This window comes from Oncorhynchus masou, chromosome 33 (genome assembly GCF_036934945.1).
Source record: "Oncorhynchus masou masou isolate Uvic2021 chromosome 33, UVic_Omas_1.1, whole genome shotgun sequence".
Lineage (NCBI taxonomy): Eukaryota > Metazoa > Chordata > Actinopteri > Salmoniformes > Salmonidae > Oncorhynchus > Oncorhynchus masou.
In genome coordinates, this window is record NC_088244.1 from 38124170 (window position 1) to 38144338 (window position 20169).

The 20169-nt window shown below is 42.8% G+C and overlaps 2 protein-coding genes across 5 annotated transcripts in view; one reads left to right on the top strand and one right to left on the bottom strand.

Annotated features, from left to right (window-relative positions):
• Positions 1-9793, top strand: part of LOC135528488 (rho guanine nucleotide exchange factor 25-like) — a 133507-nt gene extending 123714 nt beyond the window's left edge. For 3 of the 4 annotated variants that reach the window (XM_064957601.1, XM_064957603.1, XM_064957604.1), the window contains 6 exons: positions 134-211; positions 570-761; positions 3554-3734; positions 4314-4564; positions 5120-5269; positions 7390-9793. In XM_064957601.1, coding sequence (XP_064813673.1) covers positions 134-211; positions 570-761; positions 3554-3734; positions 4314-4564; positions 5120-5269; positions 7390-7521 — 984 coding nt within the window. In that variant the 3' untranslated portion in view covers positions 7522-9793. The remainder of the gene's footprint in view (positions 1-133; positions 212-569; positions 762-3553; positions 3735-4313; positions 4565-5119; positions 5270-7389) is intronic. The other variant, XM_064957602.1, reaches the window with a different exon arrangement.
• Positions 9794-12256: 2463 nt separating this feature from the next.
• sp5l (Sp5 transcription factor-like) lies at positions 12257-15205 on the bottom strand. The gene is made up of 2 exons (XM_064957605.1): positions 15152-15205; positions 12257-14605 (listed from the first exon to the last, which is right to left on the bottom strand). Exons 1-2 carry the CDS (start codon positions 15203-15205, stop codon positions 13475-13477), a joined length of 1185 nt encoding a protein of 394 aa, XP_064813677.1. The 3' UTR covers positions 12257-13474.
• Positions 15206-20169: the final 4964 nt, after the last annotated feature.

Genomic DNA, 20169 nt, shown 5'->3' on the forward strand with positions numbered 1-20169 from the left:
GTGATGACGAGAGGCAAGTGTGAGGCTGTACGCTGTCTCTGTGTTATTAAGGGTTCTTTCTAGTCAAACAACCTGTATTCAGTAGTTGCTTGATTTAAATACCTTTCTCACTCTCTCTCCTTCACCATCACAGAAAGCGGTAGAGGTGATGTGCTTTGTGCCCAAACGCTGTAACGACATGATGAACGTGGGACGACTGCAGGGCTTTGAGGTAAGGCACTGCGCTTAGGTCTCTCTCTTTCAAATACAGCTCTCACGCAAGCAAAATATTGTACTGTAAGCCAGTGTTTCCCAAACCTCTTCTCGAGTAACCCCAGGCCCAGCCAGTCAATGTATTTGATGTATTCCAGAACTGGCACTGTTGACTCAACTAATGAAAGGGCTTAGTGATTAGGTGACCATTTGAATCAGGTCAGCTACTTCTGGAAAACATCAACTAAGTGGACTGGCTGGGGGCTCAAGGAGATGTTTGCAAAATACAGGTGCAAGCCATAAGGAAGCCATGCAATCAATCCCTATTCTCTTTTCACCCCGTGCCTCTTCCCTCCATCCTTCTCTTTCATCTCCAGGGTAAGATCACGGCGCAGGGGAAGCTGCTCCAGCAAGACACTTTCACAGTGGCGGAACAGGACAGCAGCTTCCTGTCCAGAGCCAAGGAGAGGCGGGTCTTCCTGTTTGAACAGCTGGTCATCTTCAGCGAGCCAATCGACAGGAAGAAAGGATTCTCACTTCCTGGTTACACCTTCAAGAGCAGCATCAAGGTAGGTCTCTCTTCTTTCCAGATTTTTTTCCCCTCCTATTTTCTCATTTCAGATTAGATTGAATGCATTACCTGCATAGGCTTTTAACCATAAGGAATCTAAACTAATTTGACTGTTACGTAACTTCTTTCAGTCCCAGATAATGAATTGCATGACTGATGTAAACAAACACGGTGTTTCTCCAAATCTAACATTGTGTACAAGTTCTTGAGTGTTCTTGGAAGCCTTAAAAGCATCTGTGTCTGTTTTATTGGTGAGCTATTAAATGACCCACACTCCAGGATGTCTTCCTCCTTCCACCAGATGGTAGTCAGATGTGATTTGTTCCCGGTGGATGGAACGTTACAGGAACGTTCAAATAAAAATGGTGGATGTAACATTACTGGAACATTCCGTTTGAAATGCATGCATTTGTGCCAAAGTATGTTTACTCAACAAACTCTACTCAAAGTAAGCTGAATTTGGATAAGTTTGTTGAGTAAAATTACAAATTCATGTTTGATCAAAACAACTCAAAACAACACCCAACATTATTGTATTTCCCAGCAGGTTGATTTTCAGAATTGTTCATTTCAATACCTGTGTTTTTGCATGTTTTTGCACTTTGATTAGTTGATTCATCTTATTCTACACAAACATAAATAACATACATTTTTCGAAAGTACCGTAAACCTCAATTAATAGCCTGGGTGTTTATTTGCTTAAAGGCGCAATGGAATTAAAAACAAGTTCTTCCTGTGTTTTATATTTCCACACAATGTGGTTGGAATAATACTGTGAAATTGTGAAAATGACAACAATGCCTGTTTAGTGTAAGAGCTGTTTAAAAGACTGAATGTTCTTCCTGTTTGGTGGGATGGAGTGTTGGCCTTCCATGGTGACATCACCATGCAGAATATTTGTAAGAGACCAATAAGATAGAGAGATCCAAACTCTCTGCTAATAATAGCTCATTTTCAGTATTCCCATCCTCACTCAGACCACTCCAAGACAGTCCTAGCTAAATACTTGCTTGAGAAATTGCCCTTTTTTCTAAACTATTTTTTTTTGACCATTTTAATTGAAAACTATCACAGTAAGGTACTTAATTGTTAGCCAGAAAGGATTTGATAATGAGATAAAACGGCTGCATTGGACCTTTTAATCACACAAAACAGGTGCTTATCAGAGACAGACTTCTATTTGAGCCAGGCGTCTATTTCCTTAATGCACACAGCTGTTGCTCATTTGCATAGTTCATTGTTTAATTCCAGCAATCACTTACAGCTGTTGAATCAATTTCTTAATCTTCGGCACGAATGTGTAATCATTTACACACTGTGCCATGTTTCTTGTTTGTCTTAGTATGCCTCTATACATTTTTTTTTAATCATTGCCTTGACAGAATAAGCATTTACAGTCTTTGACTGTGCATTTTTGGCAGTTCTTCCTTTTCGCCACTAGAGGGCAATCATATGATTTCTAGGGGTCTGTACTCCAGAAGTTGTTGAATGGTTTTGTGCTTGCCAGTTGGCTAGCAGTTCTCAGCTGTTAGTAGCCAATAGCTATCAGTTTCTTACTTGCCCCCCAAAATGTATGATTTCCATAATTTTCTACTCATTACTGAAGTATTTAATGTAACAAATAAAACATTAACCCTCATGGTAACCTCGTAAATAATTCATTTAGACCTGGCAATTATTTGAAACAGGCTTTTATTTGTTGAAATTTGTGCCATTGCCCGGTTATTAAAAAGAGACAGGTGGTTATTTGAGACTCTATATTTAATTTAAGTTTTACGGTAATCTAATCTGTTAGTAGTTTGATTTATTGCACACGTTACTGAGATGGCTGTTCTAGTTTGATTTGGGTTATTTCAATATCAATCTTCCCTGTCCCTACCCCGTCAGTTATTGTGAATGCAGGTTGCGGTCGATTAAAAGTTCCAATTGTTGAATATCCTCACTCTGACTGGATTCAAATAGTCTCTACACATGGCATGCCAGCATAATGTGACTTGCAGGCTTGATGTGGCCTGTAAACCAGGAGTTTCAGACCACTGTGTTAGGGTATAACTAGGCACTCAAAGAAATACCTTATAATATATGTAATGTATTTTCATAAAGAGTTTAATTTTAAAGACAATATATTTATTTAGAAACTAACTTCAAGGCTACATTAATGAAAAGCATTAAAGTCATGGGTGGTAACTACAATTCACTCGAAAGGCAAGGCACTCTGGGAAGTATGCAAATAAAGTAGAATAAATTCAAAGTTGAGTGAACATTCAATTCAACTTGAGAATGTATGATGGTTCAGCTACACTCTTAGAAAAAAAGGTGCTATCCAGAACTAAAAAGGGTTTTTTGGCTGTATCCATAGGAGAACCCTTTGAATAATCCTTTTTGGTTCCAGGTAGAGAGAGTTCTAGAGGTAACCCAAGAGTTCTACCTGAAACCAAAAAGTGTTCTACCTGGAACCAAAAAGGGTTCTCCTATTGGGACAGCCGCAGAACCCTTTTGGAACCCTTTTTTCCAACGTGTATATGCCCACATTTTTGCAAACTCACAATTTTATTGCAGCTGGTTGACTTACAGTTGTATATTGAATCAACGTCTTCTTTTTTTTAATAAAGTGCAGGGTTGCTTTTCAAAAATGTGTAGGTTTCCCAGAAGTTCTGGTTCGCAATTCAGAATTCCCTGCTTATTCCATCCTCATTCTGGGAATCTTACAACCGGCAAATGTGGACATTTTGGGAAAGTTGCAACCCGGAATTATGCAACACTACTGAATACACCTGTGCTTTGTTCCAGGTGAGCTGTCTGGGGGTTGAGGCTCCGGTGGAGGGGGAGGCGGGCCGATTGGTGCTGACCTCACGGGGGGCTGACGGGACTGTGGTGAGATACGTGCTGCAGGCTGCCTCTCCAGAGGTCTGCAGGGCCTGGGTCAACGATGTGGGACAGATCCTGGAGAACCAGAGGAACTTCCTCAACGGTAGGATCTGAGAAATACTGATAGAAAAACACAACAGCTTTACATTCAGGATTCATATCTAACCCCATGCTGCCAACTTCCTCAATGGTTAGGACAGGAGACACAGACAGACATCTTCTGCACAGTAAACTACCACTTACTTTTACTCATGTCTGGCCTTCCCACTGTTCCCGGGCGCTGAAGACGTGGATGTCGACTAAAGTAGCCCCCCGCACCTCTCTGATTCAGAGGGGTTGGGTTAAATGCGGAAGACACATTTCAGTTGAATGCATTCAGTTGCACAACTGACTAGGTCTCCCCCTTTCCCTTTCAACTTCCTCAACGGTACAATTGGAGACATACAGGGGGCAAAACACAGCATCCAGGAATCTTTACTGGTCACACGTTTTACGTTTGGCCTGATGCAATGTGAACACTGAGCAGTAACGTTGTCCAAAAGCAGTTCAGTACCAAGTCGACTTACACAAACAATAATACTACAAAGACCAACGCTAATATTTTGACAAACATTGTGTCCCAAAATGAAATGTTGCCTGGTCTAAATCCTCTCTCTCTGTCTTGTACCTTGAATTCACCCAGCCCTCCAGTCTCCCATCGAGTACCAGCGCAGAGAGGGAACCAACAAGTCTAACAGCCTGGGCCGGAGCATGAGAGCCCCCCTGTCTTCGGCCAGCAGTCCCCTGCGCCCCCACTCCTCGGCCTCCATCGACCGCCAGCGCCTGCCCTGGCTCCGGTCCTACAACACCTCCCTCCCCACCCTCTACCTGCCCAGCCAGGGGGGTCAGGGAACGGGCCTCCAGGGCCCCGCTGAGACACTCACTCCCCGGGAGGTAAGGTCACACTGTATATACACATAGACAACACACACACACACACACACACACACACACACACACACACACACACACACACACACACACACACACACACACACACACACACACACATACACATACTGCCAGAGGTAAAGGGCCCATCACACACACATACACCTCAGTGACCTACAGCAGTCAGGGGCCAAACACTGTGCTTCTGTTTGACCACAAACAACGAGACGCTGCCATCCCCGTTTAGCTTGCCGGACTGGAATGTGCTGCAGCCAGGCCTGACCGAGTGTACACCACCCCCCCCCCCCCCCTTAGGCTTAGTTAGACCACATATCCTCTACAGACTACATGTCTGGATGAGGAATCCTTCAATTAAATCCTAATCTGGAATAATCTGAGATCTCATGAGAAACTTTTTTCATGCAACAATAAAGAAAAAACAATCATCTGTTGGCTATCAGCTCTCAGTATCTAATGTTTAGTTGTGTGTGTGTGTGTGTGTGTGTGTGTGTGTGTGTGTGTGTGTGTGTGTGTGTGTGTGTGTGTGTGCGTTTGCAGTCCCCTCTGGTCAGTAGGAACTCGCAGACAACAGTCTCGCCATCTCACGTCCAGCTGGCTTTCCCTGACCCGTCTGGTCTGTCTCACTACTCTCAGACCCAGACCTCCCTGCAGTGCCAAGCGGGGTCGAGCGGGCTGCGTAGCACACAGGTATACACACGTACACGCACAGACACACAGACACACACAACGTGCACATGCACTCAAGCATGCGCACGCACACAACACGCAGCACAGAAATAAACACACGCAAGGACACAAAACGTTTTTACGCATGCATGCTGTAATTACATGATTTACATGATGTACATCTCAATCTGCTCTTTAGGTTTATTGTGGGCATGATTTATCACCGACGTCACCGACGTCAACAATATGAATAGGAAAACAAACCAGGGGAATCTGCTGGTGGATTAAATAAGAAATAAAACGGTTGATTGTAATGGCGGAATAATGATCGTTCTTATATGGTCATTTATGTTCATTAAAATATGAAAGGCTTTAGTAAATGGCAAACATTTGTACAATAGAGCGGGACCGTAAAGAAGGTATTTGCGTCAAAATGATAGTCGGGCTACTACTTCCTCTGTTGGCCAGAAACAATAGAGAGAATTATTTTTCAGAATGAAAAAAAAATATTTGGAATATTGCAGAGGAGTTTTGTCTGAAACAAGATGTAGAACCAGAAATCGTCTCCTGTTGTTGGCCGCTGTTGAGTGTCTTAACCTTGGACCTACCCATTAACTACACAACCCTCTGTTATTACTATGCACTTGTATCAAGTATAGACCATCTCTGCTTGCACTTAGCGAGTGGAGCCGACATACCTATTTGTTCTGACTATAGGCAGTTGTTCTATGTATTCACTCGGGCTGGATGGGGCCTATGGGTACATAAACAGGAAATAGCCTGACCCAGACACGGAAGTCAGAGATGCCGATCAATGGCCTAATTGTTCTTTCTCTCCCTCTCCCTCTCATGGTGGAATTTGCACATTGTGTTGTTGTGACGGATATATTGTAAACAGAAAAACAAACCACATTATGGCTGACATATATTGATCAAGAATATAAACGCAACATGTAAAATGTTGGTCCCATGTTTCATGAGCTGAAATAAAAGATCCCAGATGCACAAAAAGCTAATTTCTCTTAACTTTTGTGCACAAGTTTGTTACATCCCTTTTAGTGAGCATTTCTCCTTTGTCAAGATAATCCATCCACCTGACAGGTGTGGCATATCAAGAAGCTGATTAAACAGCATGATCATGACAGGTGTACCTTATTGCTGGGGACAATAAAAGGCCAAATGTGCAGTTTTGTCACACAACACAATGCCACAGCTGTCTCAAGTTGAGGGAGTGTGCAATTGGCATGCTGACTGCAGGAATGTCCACCAGAGCTGTTGCCAGATCATTTCATGTTAATTTCTCTACCATAAGCCACCTCCAACGTTGTTTTAGAGAATTTGTTAGTACCTCACAACCGCAGACCACGTGTAACCACGCCAACCCAGGACCTCCACATCCAGCTTCTTCACCTGCGGGATTGTCTGAGACCAGCCACCCAGACAGCGAATAAAACTGTGGGTTTGCACAAAAATAATTTCTCACCAAACTGTCAGAAACCTTCTCAGGGAAGCGCATCTGCCTTCTCGTCATCCTCACCAGGGTCTTGACCTGACTGCAGTTTGGCGTCGTAACCAACTTCAGTGTGCAAATGCTCACCTTCAATGGCCACAGACACGCTGGAGAAGTCTGCTCTTCACAGGTGAATCCCGGCTTCAACTGTACCGGTAGATGGCAGACAGCGGGTATGTCGTCGTGTGGGCGAGCGGTTTGCTGATGTTAACGTTGTAAACAGTGCCCCATGGTGGCGGTGGGGTTATGGTGTGCGCCGGCTTAAGCTACGGACAACGGACACAACTGCATTTTTATCGATGGCAATTTGAATGAGATCCTGAGGCTCGTGGACGTGCCATTGCTCCGCCGTCCTCACCGACAATGCAAGGCCCCATGTCACAAGGACCTTTTTGTTCAGCGTCGTAGCTCATTTGCAAAACATCTTTATTCGTTAACGTTTTGCCCTAAATATCCCCATAAGAAAAAGATATCTACTGACATCTAAGATTTCTCCCCAGAGTTATACACAATGGCTAAAGTGAGGCATATGCATCTCTTCGGGAAAAACGGATATTTAAGCTACATTTCATGAAATCCACCAATGAAGTTGTAAACATATCTGAATCTGTGTCTCCTCCTCTCCCCCCAGCAGAGCGCAGGAGAGGGCTGCAGTACCAGGGGCCTGCCTGGTGAGGCTGTACCTCCTCCTGGATCTGTCTCTGGTCCATTGGCCGGCAAGCGCTCCAGCAACCTGGCTCAGCTCAATGAAGATGACCTATGAACCCTGACCCCTAGGAGGAAGGAGGTTCACGGACCACCACAGCTACAGAGAGAAAGGAGGAGGGCCTCCTCTAGGCTTACCATATGTTGATGCTATTGTTAACTTAAGGGTCCTTTTGAAGGTGGATGGGGTGCTTCTGTAAGGAGCAAGGACTGGATGGAGACTGCTCTTCTGGACTGTTGCTACTGCTTTTCCAGACTGTTACCCGGTGGTTCACCGACAATCTGAGAGACATAAACCATGGTTCTAACGGAATATACAGTATACGCCGTTCATCTGATTTTTCTGAGCGATGTGATTTGAGGTTGAAGACGTGCCTCTGCGTGGCACCACTAATGGGTGGCACCCAGCTAGATGTTGCAATGGCTGAGGTTACGAAGGACACTCAATGGACATTAGGTATTATGAGGACTTTGCTTGTTTTATTATGAGGACTTTGCTTGTTTTATTATGAGGACTTTGCTTGTTTTATTATGAGGACTTTGCTTGTTTCCTTTTCCATTTTGGAGAATTTCTATACAGTGTATGTTGTGCTGTCTGTCAGAGGGCTGTGGGATTTGTTCAACGGAAGAAAAAAAATGTCCATTCCTAATTGGGGAGGTCACTGGAGAAGTGTCTGTGTGTGAGTGTGCACGCTGCAGCCATGTGTGTGTGCGTATGTGCGCAACATGTGTCTGTGTGTGCATGTGTGGGTGAAATGTGTCTGTGTGTGTGTGTGTACAAGATTGTCGGCTTCTCTTCTTGTAAACAAACATGGATCTGAGGAGCTCTACTTTTCATTCGACTTTCTTTCTACTTTTCTCTCACACTGCTGGATTCTTCCGACAACTACTTCTATTCTCAGGCTGTTTAAAACATGAAGTCATTCCTCCACTGAGTGTATACAGTGCGTTACTCTCTGTAGACACTGAGGAGAGAGGACGGGATAACAGCAAATGCTTTTGATCTGTATATATGTGGAACATTGGATTCATCTCTCATGGAACAGAATGGTTCTTATCGCAGAGAGTGTTTCCTGTGGATTAGAACGAGAGAACTCTCCCATGTTATCTTATTCTGTTTGAGCCGAAGTGGTCTCTTGTTTGATCTGGAGAATCCAGACTAAAAAGGGGTGAGGGAGCCCCCTGGAGACACTCTACAGGCATGACGTCACTCTACTGTCACTTCAGACTTAATGGTCTTTTCTTTGATTCCTTCACTGCTCCCACCCTTTCTCTGTCTCTTTCTCTAAAAGTCAGAGGGAAGTGAGGACATGATTACGTTGGGAGAGAAGAGACGGGGAGAGGATGGGTGGAGAGGACACAAGGAATCGAGGAAAAACTAATTGAGATGTGGCGGGAGTGGTGGCCATGCCATAGCCAGCCTGACGAGAACGCTAGGGGATGGAGACCGGCTGGTATTTTAAACATAAGTTTTCTTGACGACAGGAGACATGAAGGGGTGGTATTGAAATGTGGTATGGTGTCACACAGTCTGTCAACGAAGTCCAATGGCGATGTGCCACAGCCTTCTGCTGTATCCAATGATCTCTGCTGGCTCTCGCTACTCCAGCACGTTAGTACACGCCATACACCTGGCTCAGGCTTAAATCTCTGGTTCTTAGATAAAGGACAGCAGTTTAGAGACAGTTAACTACTTGGGTTGTTGTATCAGTTGACACTGTGGATATCAAGTGCTTCATCTGCATGCTCTGTGCTCATCAAAGTGAGACTTTTGCCAAAGGCGGGTGATTTTAGTACTTCATGTACTTCAGTTCATACTGCTACTCTAATATATTGCCAACTGTTTTTTTTGTTGTTTTTTTTACACATCAAAAATCAAATTCATGTAGTTGTGATTTGTTTACTTCAATTCTTCTCTGTTACCAGTAGAGGTCAGTGTAAGGCTTTCAAATACAGATGGCAGTCATTGGAGATTAGACAGCTGCATCAACGATCAATATCTTCAAGTTACAATGCCCCCTCGAGCTAAATCTGTTTCAAATATCTCAATTACAGTGACTGTTTAAATTCAGAACATAAAAAGTTTGGTCCCGAAAACTCCATCTCAACTCCCCAGTGCTCGTGGACTAAGGGGTGCTGTTTGTAAAGTGGATGTCATAGTGACGATTATTGCTCTGGCATTTTGTGCATGTTACTTAAATATGAAGGAATACCCCTATAGAAATGAAGATAACTCAAGAAAAAGAGCAGGATAAGGGCTATAATGATGCCATGTTTGACTGAATAGAATCGGTTGTATTATATCAAATAAAAAGTATTTGAATTAAGAATTGTCTATTTTATGTCATTTCTGAAAGTATATCCCTCTAACATTGAGATAATCTGAATATATATCAAAATATATCACGAGTATTAATACATGGGAATAATAACCAATTCAGATTTATATTATTTTACCCTTATTTTACCAGGTAAATTGACTGAAAACATATTCTCATTTACAGCAACGACCTGAGGAATATTTACAGGGGAGAGGAGGAGGGATGAATGAGCCAACTGGAAGCTGGGGATGATTAGGTGGCCATGATAGTACAGTTGAAGTCGAAAGTTTACATACACTTTAGCCAAATACATATAAACTCAGAATTTACACAATTCCTGACATTTAATCCTAGTAAAAATGCCCTGTTTTAGGTCAGTTAGGATCACTTATTTATTTTCAGAATGTGAAATGTCAGAATAATACTTTAGAGAATGATTTATTTCAGCTTTTATTTCTTTCACCACATTGCCAGTGGGTCAGAAGTTTACATAGACGCAAATAGTATTTGGTAGCATTACCTTTAAATTGTTTAACTTGGGTCAAATGTTTCGGGGTGCCTTCCACAAGCTTCCTACAATAAGTTGATCTCTATGAGACAGAAGGCGTCTCCTTCCTGAGCGGTATGACGGCTGCGTGGTCCCATGGTGTTTATACTTGCGTACTATTGTTTGTACAGATGAACAAGGTACCTTCAGGGGTTTGGAAATTGCTCCTAAGGATGAACCAGACTTGTGGAGGTCTACAATTGTTTTTCTGAGGTCTTGGCTGATTTCTTTTGATTTTCCCATGATGTCAAGCAAAGAGGCACTGAGTTTGAAGGTAGGCCTTGAAATACATCCACAGGTACACCTCCAATTGACTAAAATTATGTAAATTAGCCTATCCATGCTTCTAAAGCCATGACAACATTTTTTGAAATTTTCCAAGATGTTTAAAGGCACAGTCAACTTAGTGTATGTAAACTTCTGACCCACTGGAATTCTGATACAGTGAAATAATAAGTGAAATAATCTGTCTGTCTACAATTGTTGGAAACATTACTTGTGTCATGCACAACGTAGATGTCCTAACCGACTTGCCAAAACTATAGTTTGTTAACAAGACATTTGTGGAGTGGTGGAAAAATGAGTTTTAAACGACTCCATCCTAAGTGTATGTAAACCTCCAACTTCAACTGTATGAGAACCAGATTAGGATTTTAGCCAGGACAACGGGGTATATATATTCTAATCTGAAAATGAACCCTAAAAGGGAAAGGGACCTAACCCTGCTCATATATACAGAAATAGCAAGGAGGAAGGTCCCACCTTTTTAATTCTAGTGCCACATACCCCAGCCTAAACTAAAGAAAGTACCCTTCAAACAGCCCCTGAAGACAAATGCTGCTTTTCGACTGTAACACCAGTGTTACACTAGTTTACACATCCTTATGTTATTCTAGGGAAATTGTGTTTCCATATCTCGGGCTGACCGTGAGGACCTGTGAAAAGCATAATCAACAACCTTTTGCATGATCAAAACAGTTGCTTTGTGAGAAGGTGTTAAAGTTCCCTGTTAGCCATTGTAATGTAAATGACAGCTGAAAAGTCGCAGTAGGCCTGGCTTTGGCCCCCATTCAAAGCAGGTCCTCCGGAGCCATGGTCAAATGAGACACGGGTGCCGGCCCATGTAGAGCCTTTTGGGTAAAACTCTGTGTGGAAATGCACAAAAGAGATAACGCCTGGAAAAGAAGGGACACCAGAAATCTGTTCTTCAGAATAAACACTCGCCCTGGTCCTGAGCTGTAAGAGTAGAGCAGGTCTTGATTGTAAGATGCCTGGGATATATGCATGGGGGGGGGGAAGAGTATTAACTTTCACGGGGCTAAATCAAAGGGAGTTCCTATCACCAAGAGGGATTGTTTGTTGGTCAGTTCCCCTCAGAATAAAAGGTCACCCTAGGCAGTAAAGCAGGGCTGAACGTAACACAACTGTGATATATAGGAACTGGGGGGGTTGGGGGCTGGAAAAGAGAGGAGTGAGAGAGGTATTAACTTTCAAAATCAAAGGGCTTTCCTGTCACCACTGGGGGGGGGGGGGGAGGGGTCTGAGCAACAGGGGTCCTATTCACGGGGGAGTCCCTTCGAGTGGAGGGCCATTGCATCTGTTGTCTCAATCTCCTCCATTCCGAGAAAGAAAACAGCCATTAAAGCCACATGACTGTGAACTTGATTGCAGAAGGCCCACCCCAAACTGCCCTGTCTCCCACAAACAGCAACCCCCAGTCAATGGTGGTCTCTCCGTGTTTACTTTGAGGTGTGAAATCTTTGAACATCCCCCTCCACTCCCCATTTTTTAAGAGGTGTTTACTTCACACTTCAATGATACAATGACCCACCAGTTGTATTCTGAGTGAATACAATGTAATTACATTTGAATGAAACGTTAGATATTTTGGTTGACTAGAATGCCATTCACTGTATTAGGTGGAAGAAGGCATAAAACACATTTGAGTCGCACACTATCACTCTGAGAAAATATGAGAAAATAACATGTAACATTGAGAATATATATTTGCTTTAGCAAGGAATTCCCGTTTATTAAAGTGTACATGCAGTCTTAACTTCAATTAAGTTGTCTGTGAAAGTGATACATTATTTACAAAGTCTTCCAACAAATTGTGGTTTGTACACATAGGAATGGCAATTCACATTCTGATTAAATAACAAGAATCAATTTCAGCAACAGATGAAACTGAGATAGGGGTTTATATATCCACGAATAAAACATTATAACACTGATCCCACAATCAACCGTCAGATCAATATATACATTTGGCCAAACAGCAAATTTCTTAAAATCAACCAATATGTGGTATACTTAATTCAGATACATTTTCTTCCTCATGTAATTCACATTCCATTATCAAAAATGTTTCTGAATTCCAGATTCTAAAAGATGAAACATGCAGAAAGTGGATCACTTGCATGTTACATAAATTTGCTGAATGATTTATATTTCAATATGACAAATTAAATCAAAAATAAAAGGAAGACCTCGGAATTCTTATTTATTATGACTATCTATTCAAGCTGCTATCCACTTTACTACATTTCAAAAAAAATCAATCATACTGTATATTCTATTATGTACCTACCTTTAACACTAGTTTTTATGTTATTTTTTGACTTTTTATTACTACTTGTTATTTTTGGACTTTTGTAGTTGGCATTTGATTCTTGATTGATATTATGGTACTGCATTGTTGAGTTAGCAAGCAAGCATTTCACTGTACCGTGTGCACGTGACCAACCAAAACTTTGATTTGATTTGACCGTGGACATTGACAGCTGATTAATGTGGGAACCAGGTTATAATGTCACCATCAAAGGTAAAGAGTGGCTACCCCCTTGCGATGGGAGATCCTTTTTTTGTGCGACACCTAGAAATGCCCAGTGAACGCTCTGTGTCCATATCACAATCCTGAACCTCGCCACTCGATTTGCTTCCCTTGTTGTGAAATACCTCTCAAAAGCGTTTTGTTGACGGGCTGAAAATGGTCACGACTACAGAGGTTAATAGCCTATAGGTTGTCCTTGTGGTCCACACCACTCTCCCTCAGACTGTCTGTGGCAGTTACAGTATCATCACATATTGCTGTCTCTTGGCTCTATATAGAGTGTATTGAATCCCCCCCCCTCTAGTCCGTTCTACTCTCTCTTGATATTGGCCAACAGAGAGTCCGACGTGTTCCCACCGGACCGGCTCTTCCTACTCTGGTGAGTCTTGACGTGTTTGGAGAGGTGGTCGCTCCTCATGAACCTCTTCCCGCACTGCTGGCATCCGAACCTCTTCTCCCCGGTGTGTGTTCTGAGGTGGCGCTGTAGCTCGTCGGAGCGCGTGAAGCTCTTCCCGCAGAACAGCCAGTTGCAGATGAACGGCCTCTCCCCGGCATGCCAGCGCAGGTGGGCCTTCAGGTGAGACGTCTTCTTGTACACCTTGCCGCACTCTGGGATGTGACAGATGTGCAGTCGTTTCTTGCCAAACTCGAGTCCACCGCCGTTGGCCTGGCAGTTGGGGCACTTGCAGCGACGGCAGCGGCGTGTGGAGGATAACAGGCCCTTGGAGGTGCCCTGTAGGAGGGCTGCGATTTGGGGCTGGTGGCCCAGGACCAGCTGCCGGCCCAGGGAAAAGGGGTGGTGGTTGGTGGGGCTTCCGTGGCCAGTGGTCTGGGGGAGGCTCCACCAGCCCTGCTGGCCCTCCTCCCCTACATGGTGTTGTCCGCCGGATAGATGGTGCCTGGCGGAGGATACAGAGTTCTGAAAGAAGCCGGGGAAGTTTTGTCCCACAGAGACGCCATTATGCTGGGGGTAGTACTGCGGCCCATTGGGACCCTGGCTCTGGGATGAGAGGACTTTGACGGGGGAGAGCTCGAAAGAGTAGGCGGAGGGAGGCTCGGCCGGCGGAGTCAGGGGCAGCTCGTGGTGGTGGTGGTGATGGTGGTGGTGATGGTAGAGTGCGTGGGGGTGAGGACCCAGGCCAGAAGGCAGACTCTGTCCAGGGCCAACAGGGAACTGGACCTTGGGCACCGCGAATGTCATCTGATGTGCGGCTGCAGTGAGACTGGAGGCGCTGAGACTAGAACTAGGGGCCACCGCCACCTCGTTGCTCCAGAGCTGGAACATCCCGGAGGCTGAGCTCACCCCCACCGCCCCCTCATAGGGGAACTGGGAGCTCTCAGAGCCCACCGTGCCACCCACTTGCCAGGCCTGGCTACAGGTGGTGGCCAGGAAGGACAGGGCGTTGGGGGCTCCCTCTGGGGACGAGCTGGGGGTCCGGTCCTGGTGGAAGATGGATAAAGAACATAATTCACTAACTCACACTAATGACCCAGGCTAATCAATCTATCACATTTTTTCATAAAGTACTTTTTTTACATCACATGTTGTCACAGGATTCTTTTACAATAAGTCTGGTGAAACTTCAGGAATCATAGCAATTCAAGTGATTATTGTGTATTTAAAAAATGTATAGTGTGTAAATAACAGTAATTTCTCACAAGGTACTTTTATATGTTCTTGAATATCAGAAGTTTTACATATACAAATGTCAACTACAATATTCACAAATATTTATTGACTACAACCATATCATGATACGGTATCTGTGGAAATTAAAACTTCCTAACTCTCTTTCATTCTGTCAGGTTTTAAAATAATAAAACGTTTACTTAGCTATAAACGGGACAGAGAATACAGCCTACTGAACATCACATTTTAGAACTCTGCAGATTTATTAACCTGAACAGATTATTGCCGCACATTTATGCAGACGCAATAAACTGTATAGAAGTGCCTATATTGATTCGAATCAAAACGATTACAAACCTGTAAAAAGGTGTGTAGAAAGTTGTCATTCCGTTGTATCGTCAGCGCAGCCATCTGTCCAAGCGCTCTGTGTCTCCGCACCTGCAACACGAGCTGCGCGGAAAGGCAGCGATGAACGAGTTGACCAGGGAAGGTGCGCGGTGTCGATGGAGAGAAGCGAAGCAAGCACCCAGGTCTTAGATTGACCCTGAAACCAGAAACAGTCCTATCCAGAAACAAAGTAATCCTGTGTCATGCAAGGCAAGGGTCCGGTCCTCAGTCCGCTTGGTTACAACGCTTAAAATGGCCTGACTCCGAATGAATGGCCAAACTAATTCCAGTTCATGTGGGTCCTATTTTCAGTCACCAGCAGTCGCATACAGCCACAGAGCAGAACGCTTCTTTGAAGTGCAAGTGAAGGAGAGACTATCGCAAGAAATCCTGTGGATTATTTCAAAGGCAGTTGCATGAGTTGTATCTTGTCTTTATAAAGAGGCAAGGTCCTCTCAACGGGGTCTCCATGAGAACCAGTATGGAGAGGAGATGTGAGGAGGGGAGTAAGGGAGGGGGGTTGATTGGGGAGGAGGGGGTTACATTGATAGTTGGTTGACGGAGAGGGTGGCTCATAATTTGCACTCAATTTCAACCAAATGCTGACCTTGCAAAACAACTCCTCCCTCAATTGTTCTGAAAAACTTTGAGGCGTGAAAAAGGTATTTAGTAATATCGTACAATTTGAGGGAGGGATGTGCTCTCGATTTTCTCTGCATATAAACTGCATATCAACGCGGATTTTGTTAAATAAATGGGCAACTTTATTACACGTGTAGGCTATTACTATTATTAATAATACGTTGGTCGTAATAATAAGCATCACCATTTAGCATTTCTGCACATAACATTATCAATATAGTTTAGAAGACAGAAAAATCTAAACCAAGATCACTCCATTTATTTTTGCCTACAGTGCTTGGAACAACACAATTTGCATGAATGGAATAATAATAATTATTGTGCATTCTAAATATAATATTCTTAAATTGCTGAACTCTATCAGCAATGTCTACAGCGCTTGCAACATCGCTTGAAATTAAGTGGGGTCTTTACTTGTTATTTGATCTTCATGATAAGCAGTTCATGAGCAGTTACACGCGAAAATACATGGTTTAAATTCTATTCAATGCACCAAAATGCAAAAGCTATTTTGAGATGAGATGAATCACCCATCACAGAGCATTCAGAGTCAAATACATTGGTGATATATCATACCGGGGTGGAGATGGGCAATACATGATCAAATCAAATATGTTTCATCACAGAAACAAATGCAACGTTTTTAAACGTCGTCCTTTCAGTTCTCTCTCCTTTTTCTCACGGTTACAACTTCCCAGGCTTCACTTGGGATCAGACTGTAAAGAATGTCACATCACCCTCATGACCATAACATTACATGTTTTCCCTCACAAAGCTAATTGATAAAAACCTAATCAAAGCCTCCCCAGTACTCACTGCTAGGTGACACGTCAAATAAGTCCTGCCCTGCGTGACTCCCTCACCCTTCAGGGTCAAGGAAAGGCCAATACAGATCTACTGCATTAATACATGCAGATTGGGAGAGTTAATCTAATTCTGTAGATATGTTAACCATTACAAAATTAAGAGCTTAAATTCAAGTCGGGAGCTCTGCTCATTTCTCATGTAAATAGGAGAGCAAAGCCTGAGCCTCTCTCTTCTTTTGCTGTGAACCACATTTATTCGCACATTTCGGCGGTTCTCAATGAAAGAAAATGCAGAGAACGTTGCAGAAAAGGATCAGACTTTGTTCGGTGTTAAATTAATACCTAACACCACTTTAGCAAAAATGGATACATGAGTCATATACCTGTCATGTAAAGCAATCATTTCCAAACAGTTACTTTGTGATTTAAAAGTTTGCGTCATTAGAAAAACATGACAGGTAAACAAAATGTAGTTAAAGATTAAGAGGCTAATGTCATTTCAATCTGACCCATTGGTATTTTGATGAATGGAAAACGAGGTGTTCTACTAACTATTTATTACCACACCAACACAGTACGTAATATTCCTTATTTACAAAATAACTCGATTTTTTCCGAAAAGAAACTTCATTTGAGGAGGGGTCAGATACATAAGCATTAGGGTAGTAACCATTACTGATTAAGTTTGCCCTATGGCCGTTTGAGAAGGATATTTTTACCTGACCATTTGCATATAAAGGGGCTTGCAGGGAGAAATGTGGGGCAGTGTTGCCTCTAATACATGCAGTGTGTAACAATTGGTCTAATAAAAAAGGGTCATGGCTAACATAGAAAGGAAATACATAAAACGTTATTTTTAATCAGCTTTCCGTGAATTATAGCTCATGCCTTCATGCCATACTAATGCAAGGATTCATGCAATGACGGATGTCAATCATTTTATTTAAGGTTTGGCAAGAGGTGATCTATTAATTGGCGCATGAATATACAGCCTCGGCAAAGATCATGCAAGTGATGTATTTAGTATGTGGTTGGCTCTTATCTCCGAATGACCTCGACTGAGGAAAGCCGATGGAGGTCAATTCAGCTCCATTTTCAAAGGTTTTGTTCCACCCACCCTTTCTGAACAGTACGAGATATCCATTAGATTTGCTGTAACCGTAGCTTGCCACCTGAAAACAAAAGCCAATATAGCTTTACTCAGAAATGCAGCACTCAATTATGTTTTCCTGGTAAAACAGTATTTGTAATCAACATTTTGGAACAGAGTATTTTCACTTTGAAATCCACGGTCTCTAAGAAAATGATCTGCCACCTTTGGATATGCACTGAGTACACAAAACATTAGGAACACCTGCTCTTTCCATGACATAGACTGACCATGTAAATCCACGTGAAAGCTATGATGCCTTATTGATGTCATTTGTTAAATCCACTTCAATCAGTGTAGATCCTCCCTTTAGATTTGTGTGTATGAGGTCGCTGTTTGGGAATTGTTAGATTACTTGTTAGATATTACTGCACTGTCGGAACTAGAAGCACAAGCATTTCGTTACACTCGCATTAACATCTGCTAACCATGTGTATGTGACCAATACAATTGGATTTTTATGAAGGTGGAGGAGACAGGTTAAAGAATGATTTTGAAGCCCTGAGACAATTGAGACATGGATTGTGTATGTGTGCCATTCATCAGATGTAAGTGCCTTTGAATGGGGTATGGTATGTACACCAGGCGCACCAGTTTGAGTCAAGAACTGAAAAGCTGCTGGGTTTCTCACGCTCAACATTTTCCCGTGTGTATCAAGAATGGTCCACCACCCAAAAGAACATCCAGGCAACTTGACACATCTCTGGGAAGCATTGGAGTTAACATGGGCCAGGATCCCTGTGGAACGCTTTCGGCACCTTGTAGAGTCCATGTCCCGGCGAATTGAGGCTGTTCTGAGGGCAAAAGGTGTGGGGGGTGCGCAACTCAACATTAGGAAGATGTTCTTAATGTTTTGTACACTCAGTGTAAATCCCCCAGTGCAACGCCTTTCAAAAAATCGAATAGTATCATTCATGATTTTTAAAAGGTAGAAATAAAAAAGAACATTTAAGATTTAAGGAAAACCAGTTGCAAACAAATCAAAGAGAGCAAGAGCTCTTCCAAGAAGGAAGACATCAAATATTAGTGCTGTCCCATCTTCAAAGCTCTGAGGTACCCAGGCTGCTGCTGCTCTGTGTCTCCTCTTGCTTTATTACCCAGCACAAGTTGTTAATTACCCTGATTCCTATTTCCTGTCCCCACTCCCCCCCCCTCCACCTCCCCCTTCCCCACTGTACCGACTCCCTCCCTCCCTCCCAGATGAGGTGCTTTGAAGTGCAAAGTACCCTCTCCTCACTTTGAACTGTGAAAACAATGCTCATGTGGTGCTCTGCTCACTGCTTACCTTCCCTTCCCCATGTTAGCTCATTTAAATAGACCTGGATACATACAGCAAGCAGGCCTCCTTCTATACTATTTCATGGGACAACGAGAGAGTGTTTTCCAGAGAGCGAGCGGTCCCAGTGTTCAGTAAACAGCTGTTGTGATAGCAGGCAATCAGGCCTCACGACGGTAAACATTCAGGGATGTGCTGGATTTTTATTTTATTTTACCTTTATTTAACTAGGCAAGTCAGTTAAGATCGTATTCTGACAGCCTAGGAACAGTGGGCAGAATGACAGATTATTATTTAATATATATATATATATATATATATTTTTTTTTTACCTTGTCAGCTTGGGGATTTGATCTTGCAACCTTTACAAGTCCAACGCTCTAACCACAGGGCTACCAGCCACCCCATAGGGTCAGATAGGCAGCTGGCCACCAACTTCAACACTGAGAATGTCTTGGCTGGCCTGTCGAATATAATATTTTCTCAAAGCCATTTCAAGAATTTGAACTGAAATTATAATTGATGACATCCACATTTATGAGATATATTAGACACAAACTACCTGAGGCATATAGATTTTTGCTGAGGGTCATTGCTATATTGTGATGTTAAATGACATTTTGTTTCTCACATGCGCCGAATACAACCTTACCGTGAAATGTTAACTTACAAGAATTTAACCAACAATGCAGTTAAAAAAATAGAGGTAAGAAAATATTCACTAAATAAACTAGTAAAAAATGTAAAAAAAACATGTAATAAGAAGTGCAGGGGTACAGGTTAGTTAGTAATGTACTGTACATGTAGGTAGGGGTAAAGTGACTATGCATAGATAATAAACAGCGAGTAGCAGCAGTGTAAAAACACAAAGGGGGTGGGGGGGTTCATGTAAATAATCCAGATTGCCCTTTCAGTTTCAATCTGTTCCGTCGATAAGGAAACAAAAATATCAATTTTCACCCATTACAGATGACAAACCACTAGCCATGCTGTTTTTGTCACCGATCAATTCCCTTTTCAAAGTACGCAAAACAATGCATGAAGACTATTCTAGTAGCTAGTCAAGCTGTTTTTTTTCTTCCCATTTCATCATCTTGCCTGGGGGGCAGTTTAA

What these genes read in the sequence shown, in the direction of transcription:
- sp5l (XM_064957605.1), bottom strand. Translation starts at nt 15,205, where the DNA reads ATGGCTGCGCTGACGATACAACGGAATGACAACTTTCTACACACCTTT. An exon ending in TTCTACACACCTTTTTACAG is followed by an intron (nt 14,606 to 15,151) that starts GTTTGTAATCGT and finishes ATCTTCCACCAG; the next exon opens with GACCGGACCCCCAGCTCGTC.